General features: G+C 59.1%; 1 protein-coding gene across 1 annotated transcript; it reads right to left on the reverse strand.

The window, feature by feature from the left end:
- Positions 1-369: 369 nt before the first annotated feature.
- Positions 370-12,178, reverse strand: LOC128337453 (ras-related protein Rab-11A-like). Its single transcript, XM_053278483.1, has 5 exons — positions 11,965-12,178; positions 4,129-4,324; positions 3,589-3,782; positions 2,447-2,527; positions 370-1,755 (listed from the first exon to the last, which is right to left on the reverse strand). Exons 1-5 carry the CDS (start codon positions 12,002-12,004, stop codon positions 1,613-1,615), a joined length of 654 nt encoding a protein of 217 aa, XP_053134458.1. The 5' UTR covers positions 12,005-12,178; the 3' UTR covers positions 370-1,612.
- Between the last annotated feature and the right edge of the window lie 425 nt (positions 12,179-12,603).

The following is a 12,603-nucleotide window of genomic DNA, read 5'->3' on the forward strand; positions in this document are numbered from 1 at the left end:
CAGGCAGCTTCCTGTGTCCCTATACTGCAGCATCTGCGAGATGGCATTTTATGGACACCCGCAAGCTCACAACAGGATCGTGTGTGTCTCAGTCACATGGGAAACCCCACACAGAATGTGATCCCAGCTACAGAAATAAAGCCGGGATTCTCCCTGAACTCCTATAAAAAGTTCTTTATCTTTGCAAATCTGAAAGCCCCAGAGAAGGTTCTGGAACGGGATTCATTAGAAGAGAGTTTTTATTTAAACGCTTAAAATGCACAGGCCAAGACATCAAAAAGCAATAAGGGAAGGTTGTTTGTACCCCGGTTCTATCCTTAAGTCCAGGGATCCTCAACGTTGGGCCCCCAGATGTTCTTGGACTTCAACTCCCATAATCCCTGGCCAAAGGCCACTGGGCCTGGGGATTATGGGAACTGAAGTCCAAGAACATCTGGGGGCCCAGCGTTGAGGATCCCTGCAAGTTTACACAAAAGTTACAGTTGAAGCACAACATGACAGAACCGTGAGAAACAAGTGCAGAGGACGGGCCAACCATCACTATCCCCCTCCAGCTATTTATGGGTTGGAACTTTGGAACAGGGGTCCTCAGATGTCATTGGACTACACCCCCATCATCCACAGCTGCAATGGATGATGGGAGTTGTAGTCCAAGGACATCTGGGGAACCCCTATTCTAGGAATGCCAGCATGGCAGACACTCCCGTCTCGGCCTTTCTCTCTCCACCTTTGAATATTTGCTCTCCAAGATGCTGGTGAAGCCGGGATACACCACAGGGACCCCAAAGCCCTCCTCTGCTCTTGATTCAAAGCCACATGAAGGGACTGGAAAGGGCCAGCCGGTGAAGCCCTCCTTCGCTTCCAGAGCAGCCTGTGCGGGCTCTTTGGAGGAAACCCCCGAGAGCAAATCCAGTTTCACTCTGGTTGGCGTGAATCTATGGTCAGGTGGCCGGCTGGGCAGCTGAGTGGCCCGCGGGGGCCAGCAGAAGGCACCCCACCTCCCCATTGCTCCATTTCAAGCCTGTGGGGTTGTCAGCCACCAACTGGTGTGTGCACAGTCCAGCTGTCTCGTTGGAGAAGGCCCGAAGCAACTGCCGGTCTGGCTGCAGAGCAAGCGCCTTCCTCACCCACCCCCAGCGAAGAGGCCCGTCTCCCAGGAGGCTGCAGCAACAGCCCTTGCAGGGAGGAAAAGTGCAGAGTGGGGCAGTGGGGGGGGTCCCCTCGCTTCCTCATCGGGCATCCTTCTTTGGCCAGCATCCTGCCAAGCGGCCATCAGTTGCCCACTCCTGGCTACTCAGCTGGGCCCAAAAGACAACTCTCGCTTTGGAAAGCACACCGGCGAGGCCTACCTCTAAGGGGGAAGTGTTGAAGCGTGGAGGAAAGGGGCGATCCGGGGCAGGGGGGGGCGTTTCCACAGGATGGACACGAAACACAGCCGTGGGGTCGAGTGCCAGGAGGCAGAAGAGGCAGCAGCTGGCTTTAGCAGCAGTGCCGCTGCCTCCTCTCACCGCCCCCCCCGCAAGGGGTCCTGGGACCCAGGGGAGGGGGGACCTAGCGGGGGCACACACACACACACAGCCTTCCTCCACCCCCCCGTCAGAGTCCCGGCAGCTCAGATGTTCTGGCAGCAGGGGGCTGGCTTCCCTTCCTGGTGGGTGGGCAGGACCTTGATGGGCTCGATGGCGCTGCTGGGGCTGAACTCCGTCTCCGCCGGGCCCCCCGCCATTTGCCGCTGGGAGACTATCCGGTAGATTTCTGCAGGGCAAGAGGACACCAGAGAGAGGGAGAAGGTGAGGGCTGGGCTTGCGAGGCCCCCCTTGGGCCGGCAACTGAGCTCCCTGGCGGGGCACACAGCCCCACCCCGGCTTCCTCCTTTGGGGCTGCCCCAAAGTCCCTGCGAGTCATCGGGAAGCAGTTCACACACAACTGGGTTTTTTTCCCTGCGCCTTGAGCGTGTCGCCTGATTTATACCCGGAGTAAAAAAAATCCACCCTTTGCGTCGAAGCCTCCCCATAAACCCCGGCGAAAGCCTGCCGTGTGTCGAAGTCCCAGGTGGGGCTGGGAGAGGCTCCTGCCTGGAACCCGGGAGAAGCTGCTGCCAGTCAGTGCAGACACGACTGAGCGAGGCGGACCACACGCCCGACTCGGTGCAGGCAGCTGCTCATGCCGCTCTGTCCAGCTTTTCCACCTTCCCCAGCCGTGGGTGCCATTTAATCCATCCCACCCACCCCCCCGAAGTGCATCCTCAGCCTCGACGCTCCTCGGCAGGCCCTCCAGCTTCAGGCGGGCAGCAGATGGCCACTGGGCCAGGACCCCGGCAGCCGCCTCCCCGGGCTCCCCTGGAAACTGGCGGGTGGTCCAGTGAGAGGCATCTGCCCCGTTATGTGGGGAACTCTCCCCACCTCCTAGTGTGTCTGTGGGGCGGTGGTGGGGGGGGGCGACTAACCTGTCAGGCTGTTGTGAAAGGCCGTCTCCACATTGGTGGAATCCAAAGCCGACGTCTCGATGAAGGACAGGCCGTTCTTTTCTGTGCAGAGAGAGGCAGAGAGAGAGAGGAGGTCCGAGCCTGCCCAGCCGGCTGCCTGTTATCTCACCAGCCCCCCCCCGCCCCCCAGCTTCCTTCTGAGGTGCAGGAGTGTGGGGTGCGGCTCCAAAGGCACGTCCACAATGTCCCCCCCCCCAGGCGTGGAATGCCTCCCTGTGCTTTACCATCCCCCTTTCCCAGGGGCGGCTCAAGGCCCTGCCCCACACTGCCCTGCCCCACACCCCGGATGGGGGCCAGCCCCTCTTCAGAGCCAGCCCTTGCAGGCTCCCGAGGGATGCAGGCAAGGGCCAGTGGCAGCCGCCTCCTCCTTGCTCCTCCTGCTTCTTGCAAGCTGCTCTGGCACAGTCTGCACAGTTCAGAGCAAGCCCAAAGAACTGCCCCGGTGGTGGTGGAGGGGGGGGCATCATGCCACCCTGCTGGCGCCCCAACCAACCCCCACCCCCCGACCTTGCCCCTGCCTTCTTTCCACGTTGCAAAGCCCTGCAACTCCCAGAACTTCAGGAGGGCTTTGGGGTCCCGGAGAGCTCTTCTTTGCCCGTCCCCATGACCAGCCAGATTTAATCCCAGGACTTTAGAGCTGGCAGGGAGGAGAGCTGGCCTTGTGGGAGCAGACCGGAATTGCCCCCTTTGCTCAGCAGGGCCCACCATGGTTTGCATTTGGGCGGGAGACCGCCTGCAAGGGCTGCAAGCGATTCCCCTGAGGGGAGGGGGCTGCGGCTCAGGGGCAGAAGGTCCCCGGTCCCCTCCCTGGCAGCATCTCCGGGTAGGGCTGGGAGAGAGACTCCTGCCTGAACCCCTGGAGAGCTGCTGCCAGTCAGTGCTGGCAATCCTGCGCTGGCTGGACCGGTGGCCTGACTCGGTCGGAGCAGGCAGCTTCCTGTGCTGCTGCGGACCAGGGAGGCCTCCTCGTCCCCCACCCCCCCGCTCCGTGCCGGAACCGGCCAGGGAACCGTCCCCAATTATTGGCCAGGGAACAGCCTGGAGAGGCTGGCATGGATCAGTCCCCTGCGGTGGCGAAGAGGGAGGAGTCCGGCTCGCCCCACCTGCAAAGCTCCTGGCCTCCTCGGTGGGCACGGCCCGCAGGTGCCTCAGGTCGCTCTTGTTCCCCACCAGCATGATGACGATGTTGGTGTCCGCGTGGTCCTGCAGCTCCTTGAGCCAGCGCTCTGCGTTCTCGTAGGTGAGGTACTTGGCGATGTCATACACAAGCAGGGCCCCAACAGCCCCCCGGTAGTAGCTGCAGGAGGAAACGGACACACCGTGGCAGCTGGGCCCAGACGCCCCCCCTGCCCCACAAGGGATGGCCCCTTTGGGAACCCAAATGCCTTGGAACCACCACCAAGGCAACGGCATGGCAGATCCCGAGTCCCCAGGTGTGGCCGGGGATGATGGGAGTTGTAGTCAGCCCCCGGGACCCCCTCTGAAAGGGAACACTGCTTGGGACACCAGCTGCCCGTGCCCCTTTCCCCAGACCCCTTCCTCAGGACGATGGGAGTTGTAGTCCCACCACATCTGGGGCCCCAAGGGCCTCTAGGCCGGGGCGCCTTGCTGCAGCAGCCCGAGGCCAGCCGGGCGGTCCTTACGCGGAAGTGATGGCCCGGTAGCGCTCCTGGCCCGCCGTGTCCCAGATCTGAGCCTTCACCGTCTTGTTGTCCACTTGGATGCTGCGAGTGGCGAACTCCACCCCGATGGTGCTTTTGCTCTCCAGGTTGAACTCGTTGCGGGTGAAGCGGGAGAGGAGGTTGCTCTTCCCAACACCCGAGTCCCCGATGAGGACAACTGTGGAGAGACAAGCCAGAGGGGGGTGTTGTGTCGTTGTGCGTTTCAGTGCAGGGAGAGCCCTGGAGCCTCAGCAAGAGCTGGTCTGGTGGCTGCTGCCCACACAAGCTGTCCCTCCGGCTAAGCAGGGCCCACCCTGGGATGCAAGCCCCTCCCGGCCGCCCATTCCCCGTGCTTAAACACAGACACAGGTATTCGAGAAAAAACTGGCCTTTCCTCCCAACAGCAATGCAGTGATCAGACACATGGCCTGTTAGCCCCAGGGCTCCGCGATTTCATTCTTCTTCAGAGCTGCGTGTCCAGATTCCACAGAGGCCGAAGGGGCAGAAGTGAGGAGGGGCAGAGGACCAAGCCCGCCCCCCCCCATGCAGGTTAGGCACGCAGGGAGCCGGCCGGCCACAGGCCTCTCTCCCAGCACGTCCTGGTGATGCTGCCCGGGAGGGAACCCTGCTGCCTCCAAGCAGATGCTCTTCCACGGAGCGACGGCCCCATGATCCCCTCAGGGGAATCTCTGGCAGGAGTCCCCCATCCAAATGCAAACCAAGGCAGACCCTGCTTAGCCAAGGGGCCCATTCCTGCTCGCTACTGCTAGCCCAGCAACTTACGATGAGCCTGCAAGCCGAAAAGCCACAACGGGCAGCCACCTTTGGGAGCCCTTCTGGGAGTCCCGGGGGCCTTTATGCAGCTGTGGAGCCAAGATCACGGGCAGCGAGGAGGACGCCAGAGACCCGGAAAACACTGCGGGGTGCAGAAAACCGCGGCCAGCATCCCAGCCAGCCGCAGCCTGTCCTGAGGTACCGCCGGGCTTGCCACGGGGCTTCTGGGCCCAGTCCGTGAGGCTGATTTTGGCCTGTAAAGCCCTCCACGGCTGGGAGTCCCGACCCCCCATCACCCCCTATCACTGCAGGATTACCTCCCCCACTAAATCTGCCTCTGGTTCCTTATACTGAGTCAGACCCTTGGACCATCTAGTTCAGTACTGTCTGCTCTGGCTGGCAGCAGCTTCTCCGAGGTTACAAGCAGGAGTCTCTCCCAGCCCTCTCTTGGGAGATGCTGCCAGGGAGGGAAGTTGGGACCTTCCGTGTGCGAGTGTGGGAAGAGCATCTGCAGAGCGGCCCCATCCCTGAAGGGGGGGGGAATCTTACAGTGCTCACACCTGTAGCCTCCCATCCAAATGCAAACCAGGGTGGACCCTGCTTAGCAAAGGGGACCATTCCTGCTCACAGCCACGAGACCCGCTCTCCACTTTCTGCACACAAAGCAGATGCTCTACCGAGAGTTACGGCCCCCTTCCCTGGGCATCAGTCCTGCTTCCTATGCCCTCATTGCAAGAGGTCATGCTGAAAACAGGGCCTTGACCGCAGTGGCCCCCCTGGTGGAACAACCCGACTTTAGACAAGAAGAGAACCCTCTCGCAGGCTCTTTGCCACCACAGAGGCAAGGCTTCCCTCCAGGGCGCTTTCCAGATTAGCCACTCAACAGCAGCAAAATGCTTCCGTTCCGGCAAATCACTTGCAAAACGTGAACAGCAGGGGGAGCAGTCTTGCAAAAACTAACCACGGGGGAAAAACAGCAACTTTTTAACGCTGGATACATGACATCATAGCACCATATTGCAGCGATTAAATTCGAAACAAGGCCTCATCGGCAATGTGGAAGGCACCCGGCTGGCCACGTAGGGACCGCGGTGCCACGAGACAGGAAGACCCTTCCGAGATCCACCATGACCCTGTTGCAGGGTCTAGACTGGAAAGTGCCCACGGTTCGTTATTTTGTCTATTTCGGGATGTTTTTATCACCACTGTTTTGTTCCAAGATGTTTATCTCACAGTGTTTTCAAACAATGCCGGATGTTTTGAAGAAGAGCCGCCGATACGTCAGGAGGGGCCAACCTGAGGCTGCCCAGCTACTGCTGGACTACTGCTCCCATCTTCCACTGCAGCTGGGATGATGACGGGTGTTGCAATCCAGCAGCCGGACAGCCCCAGGCCGGCCACTCTGAAAAACACCTGGGAGGCCACCAACCAGCAGCCTCTCGGGGAAGTGAGTCCAGGCAGGGTCATCAACAGGAAGCAGCCACCTCCATTAGCTTAACCACAGGGATCTTCCGCATGGCCCGTGTCAGGGGCTCACCTGCCCAGAGCTCCCAGGCGGCCGAATGACAGGCCTTCCACGGGCAGTTCCGGACTCGGGGATGCTTCCGATGCCTCCTCCAGGTCCGACAGGGATCTCCCAGCCGCACTCCGGGCAGACCCACCCTTTCCGGAGCGAGGCTCACTCCGACTCCAGAGGCTGAGCTCTCCCTGGGGTGGTGGGCTGCTGTCTGGGGCTCTCTTCTGGGGGCTCACCTAGTTGCTTTTCCAGATGCATCTGTAAGGTGCAGCCACCACCAACGCCCTGGGCTGACGGCAATAAGCAAGGCCAAACACAGGCCGGCCACTTCAGCGAGAGGCAGGCCGAAGGACGTCCGCCTCTCGCAGCCGGTTCTGTGCCCCTCAACAAGCCACAGATTCCCCGAGGAGCCTCCCCGTGACCCCCCCCCGTTCGCTGCCCAAGTCCTCAGTCATGCTCCCTGCTTCTGGAAGTGCAGCAGGCACCCACGAGGAGCGGGGCCTTCCCTGTGGTGGCACAAATACGATCTGCACCCTTGGAGGGCTGGCCCAGGAAGTGGTCCCACAAGGTCAGTTCATTCTCTTGAAGAGAGTCACATGCTGCCATTCTTCGTGTGTGAATTCACGGCAGCTTACAACAAAATTCTTTTTAAAAACAAGGGGGGAAGAACACAAAAGCACTGCCTTTCACCAACAGCATTTCAGGGCCCCCCCCCCAGCCCCGGAGCTGAACTCAAGGGTCCCGAGTTCAAGAACACACTCCCCAGGTTTGGATTCAGGTGCGACGGCCACAGCCTGGTCCCGGCAGAGTGTGGCGCACACCAGAGCCCCCGCCCGCCCGCCCGCCCTCCCTCGCCCTGCAAGGGCACCCAGGCAAAATGCCGCAGAACTGGAAGGGCTGGATTCTTCTTCCGCCCCCCGCCCCCCCCCCCGCCGTCCACGCTGTGCCTGTCAAGAGGGAGACCAGGAGAGAGACACCCAGCGGCTCCTTCCACAGGCACCAGCCGAGAAGCCCCTCCCTCCCCGCTCCCCACACAAAGGGGCCTTTTGTGCCCCGAAACCCTGGGTGGGTCTGGGCAGGAGTCACCCTGCACAAGCCGGAGGAGGAGCGGAAAGCAAAGGCCGGTGACTTCACCCCTTGCGCATCCGTGAGTCACCCTTCCCAGCCCGGGGAAGTCCAGGGCAGCTTCGGGCGGCCAGCAGCCCTTCCGCAAATCGTGGCTTGCCATAAACTCCGTTGCTCAGCTGGGAGAGATCTCGCGACTGGATGCAACCTAATCTCAGGTTTCATGCTGCGGGGGGGGGGGGGGGAGGTGGCGTGTGGGTGCAGTGGTTAGAGCACTGGGGAGACATCTAGCATCAAGCCCCCACTCAGCCACGAAGCGTGCTGGGTGGCCGTGGGCCTGTCAGACCAGCCCACCTCACAGGGTTGTGCTGGGGACAACATGGCACCCTGGGCGTCTTGCAGTAAGGGAGGGATTGATTGGCAACTCTATCCCGTTATTCCTCCAGGTAGCCCCAAGTCGTGTACCTGGTCATGTTCCCCCCATAACAGCCCTGAGAAGTAGGTTAGGCTGAGAAAAGAGCAAGTGGCTGAGCGTTATCCAGGAAGGTGAACCGGAATTTGAACTCGGGCCTCCTCGGTCCTAGCCCAGCTCTCTAGCCACTACACTGGCTCTCCACTCATATACCCATATTACTAGCAAGAAATAAAACTTTGCGGCCACCCCCCGATTCTTTCCGCCCCAGGTGAAGAACTCGCCACCTAGCCGTCCACCCACATCTACGGGTCTGCCTTCCCCGTGCACCCCCTTAACAAATCTTATTCAAAGCTTGGAGCTTTGCAAATATTTCCCAGGCGTGTCTGGTCTCTTCCATCGGAAGCTGCCTCCTACTGAGTCAGACCCTTGGTCCATCCAGCTCAGAATCGTCTGCACTGACCGGCAGCAGCTCTCCAGGGTCTGGTCTTTCCCGGCCCTACCCGGAGACGCTGCCAGGGAGTGAACTGGGGACCTTTACGGCCGCATCCCCAACCCTCTCCCTACCACAACCCAATCCAAAGCAGACAACCAGGCCCACAGAGCGGCAGCGACAGGAGGGACAGGATCCGAAAAGAGGCTCATGCATCACCCAAGCGTTCCAGGGCTGAAAGACCTTCTTCTCTGAAGACCTACCAGGCTTTCACAATAGTTTACAGCCAGGCTGGGCAACAGAGACCCAGCACCCCAAGACCCACCTTGGCGAGCCTTATCGCGACCTCCCATTCCCCCGCTCTGCGGTGCTTCCCTCCCTCTCTCCGCTCACCACCTTTCCGGTGCTCAGAAGCCATTGCCACACCGCCAGCTCCACGCACGGCCGATCTGTGTAGAGTGGGGGCCGCTTATTCGGCCACCCGCCACGCTCAAGGTGTGTAGACCACATGGGCGGAAGGCCTGTGCCCAGGTCTGCTTAGAAAGTGGGTGCATATCTACCTCCCTCCCTCTTAAATGTCTATACTGCCTTTCATTAAAACAAGCTCAAGGCAGTTCACACAAAAGTTAACACAAGACTACAAAAGTTGCACCATCAAATTCTTAAGCTAGAATGTAAAAATACAGATCTGATGAAAAGATTTTAAAACAAGCACAATATAAAAATAAACGCTACAAAGCAGCAGCAATAGATCATTCATATAAAAGCCTGGGTAAAAAGCCAAGATTTAACATGCTTTCTACAAACTGTGATGGAGACCGAGGAGCGAGTGGCATTCGCTGGAAAGCCTTCCAGAGTCTGGGGGCAGCCACAGAGAAGGCCCTGTCCCGCATGCACGACAGCCGAGCCTCCCTCATTGTCGGCACCCGGAGCAGAGCCCCCTCCGATGACCTCGTCAAGCAGGCAGCAACCCTTGGGAGCAGGCGGTCCCTCAGGTATCCCGGGCCCAAACCATGAAGGGCTTTAAAGGTCAAAACCAGCACCTTGAATTGGACCTGGAAACAAACTGGCAGCCAGTGCAGCTCTATCAACATGGGTGTGATGTGATCCCACCGGGCAGCTCCAGATACCATCCCAGCTGCCACGTTTCGCACTAGCTGCAGTTTCCGGAGATTCTTCAAGGGCAGCCCCACGTAGAACCTGTTCCAGTAATCCAGCCGCGACGTGACTGAGGCATGGAGAACTGTGGCTAGATCTGCCTGGTCGGAGCTGGCGCACGAGCCGAAGCCGTGCAGAGGCATCCCTGGCCTCCGCCTCCACCTGCGCTCCCAATGGGGTGCTTCTGCCATGAGGCATGGCGAGGAAGCGACTTTAGGGGGCGGATTGGGGGGGCACCAGCAGCACAGCCAGATCCCCCTGCTGCTGCCCCAGGAGCGGCTGTTTGGGGCCAATCCCACCCTGGCAAGCTCTGCAAAGAGCACGAGGAGAGGAGAGGAGAGGAGGCTACTGGCCACCCCCCGCCCCCACCCCGTGCCACTTCCAAGACGTGCAAGGGTCCTTCTCGAAAGAGGGCCCACCCCCCGCCCCTGGGGCATGGGGCAAGGCAGAGTCTCCAGCCTCACCTCAGGCACCACAAGGTCTTGGACTGCCCTTGAACGTACGTACAGACATTCAGAGGCACGTGCAGGTGTATAGATGCACACCCAAGGGCCTGTCTGACAACCACAACTCCCATCATCCCCAGCCACAAGAAATCGTAGCGAGGGATGATAGGTGTTGTCATTCAGCAACATCTGGAGTGACACAGGTGGGGAACTCCTGCTGTCCACGACATTTCAGGCGGAGTTCTCAAACTGGGCCTCCAGATGCGGTTGGCCTCCAGCTCCCGTTGGTCATTGCGGCTGGGGGCGAGGGGTTTGTAGTCCCACCACATCTGGGGAGCCAGTTTGAGGCCCCCGAGTGAAGGAGCCCACACAACCACCACCCTGGAGGGTGGGCCGCTGCTCTGCTGCACAACTAGATTGCCGATCGAGGGGGATACACGGCGGAGACAGACGATCCCAGGGCCCTGTCCCCGTTTCCAGACCCCCCTCGTGGAAACACTGTAGGGGGCCAGAACTCTGGGCTGTGTTTTGCAGAGCAGTGGTTGTCATACGCGCACAGAATTGGGTTTGCCTTGTGACCTGAAGCCGTCCCCCTCATCCCTCTCCCTGTGGCCCCGGGCGAGGTACACATGGGCGTCTCGCAGTCTGCAAGCCTCACCCCCTCCCCCTGCCTCCCCAGCCAGCAATCTGCCTCAGTACCCTCGTGCACCATTTGCTGAGTTTAAGGTTCAGCTCCTGGCTGAAGAAAGCGGGAGGGGAGAGCCCATTCTCCCCTTCCCGAGGCCAAGGGTTTCCAAAACTGGTACCAGGAGAGGATCAAGTTTAAAGCAAAGATCTCCCCAATATCGCCAGACCGACCCTGCCCGCGCCCGCACACACAGGTGTGTGTGTGTTTTAATGCACCAGACCCCAGAATGCCCAGCCCGCAAGGGGAGTGGCCCAGAATGCCAGGGGAGATCAAGTCCACAGGTCAATTAAAGAGTAAACTTTATGAAGTGGGAGTGAAGAAAGGAGACTGATCGTGGGGCAGCAGGGGAAAGGTTGTCTCCAGCTGTACTGCAGGGCAGCAGAGATGTATTTGTTTATTTTACATTTTTTTATATCTCACTCTTCCTCCCAGGAGCCCAGAGCAGTGTCAGTTTCTCCTCACAACAACCCTGTGAAGTAGGTGAGGCTGAGAGAGAAGCGACTGGCCCAGAGTCACCCAGCTAGTTTTCATGGCTGAATGGGGATTTGAACTCAGGTCTCCCCGGTCCTAGTCCAGCACTCTAGCCACTACACCACGCTGGCTCAAGCTTAGCTAGGCCATTCGTGGGCTTCTCTGGATTAAGCGTCTCGGGATGCAGGTGCATATGAAGCCGCTTTGGACCCAGTCAGACTGTTGGTCCTTCTGGCTCAACATTTTCTGCTCTGTCCAGCAGCAGCTCCTTAAGATCCTTTAACTAGAGATGCAGCCAGGGTTGAAACCTAAGACTGCTGCATATCAAACAGCCACACTATCTCTTAGCTACAGCCTCTCGCTCAAAGAAGAGGAGATTTGACCCATTCTCCATGGATCCATGAGTGGGGGAAACAGCGCCATAAGTGCTAAAATGCCATGCAAGTTCCCCCCACCCCCAGAAGAATACTTTGGAGTCTATTGCAGCAGGGGTTTCCAATCTGGGGACCCCAGATGGTGCTGGACTACAACTTCCATCATCCTCAGCCACAAAAGGCCACTGCAGCAGGGACGATGATGGGCATTGTAGTCCAACATCATCTGTGTGCCCATGGCTGGAAACTACAGCTATTCAGGATTAGGGAGGAAAAGACCGACACTCACTATGCAATATTAGGAGTCCAGCCTCGGAGCATTTAAAAAGAGAGAGAGAGAGAGAGAGAGAGAGAGAGAGAGAGAGAGAGAGGCTCATTTCCAGAAGGCAAGCATCCGTGTCTCAGTAGCAGCCCCAATTGATGGGAAGGCCAAAGGCCAAAAGCGAGGGACAGAAACATGCTTCAGAAGAAGCCCACTTACTTTTGAAGAGGTAATCGTATTCGTCATCTTTGCCCCGCATGATGCTCCCCTGGCCCCCCCCCCTCGAGAGAGAAAGCTGCTCTTCTGGAGAAGGCCACCACACCTGTGCACCTGTCCCAGCAGGGCCCGAGAGAAAGAAAGAGGAGTCCTGACCTCACACCTGAGGGCCTTCCTGGCTCTGAGCGGGCGGCTTCAGGTGGGGCGGCCAGGGGCCGACTTAGCAAGCTTTTCCTGATCCGCCATTGGCCGCTCCCCCCTCGCCACTCCCTTTCCTCTGACTGGCCCAGCTTAGAATCTGGCCTCCTACTGGCTGGAAAGTGGCTGCCAAGGAGTTCACCTGGCCCAGGTAGGTGGGCGGGGCAGGCAGCTTTTAAAGAGCCAGACCTTCATTCCAGTTAGAGACAAGGATATTTTCCAGCCTCACCACCCTGGTCACTGGCAGGCTTGCTCTGCCTTCTCCTGATATTTCACCCCGCAAGGTGGCCTATGCATTTCCAAACTGATCTCATGAGGACTGGAAACTTTTAAAGGGGCCTTCTACTGGATCAGGTCAAAGATCCTTCCACTCTTCTCCACAACAGCCATCAAACAGACGTTCCTGGGAAGCTCACCAGCAAGGCTGAGCAGCAGCATTCATTC

Source organism: Hemicordylus capensis, chromosome 14 (assembly GCF_027244095.1).
Source record: "Hemicordylus capensis ecotype Gifberg chromosome 14, rHemCap1.1.pri, whole genome shotgun sequence".
Classification (NCBI taxonomy): domain Eukaryota; kingdom Metazoa; phylum Chordata; class Lepidosauria; order Squamata; family Cordylidae; genus Hemicordylus; species Hemicordylus capensis.

What these genes read in the sequence shown, in the direction of transcription:
- LOC128337453 (XM_053278483.1), bottom strand. Translation starts at nt 12,004, where the DNA reads ATGCGGGGCAAAGATGACGAATACGATTACCTCTTCAAAA. An exon ending in ATACGATTACCTCTTCAAAA is followed by an intron (nt 4,325 to 11,964) that starts GTAAGTGGGCTT and finishes GTCTCTCCACAG; the next exon opens with TTGTCCTCATCGGGGACTCG. An exon ending in TACCGGGCCATCACTTCCGC is followed by an intron (nt 3,783 to 4,128) that starts GTAAGGACCGCC and finishes TTCCTCCTGCAG; the next exon opens with CTACTACCGGGGGGCTGTTG.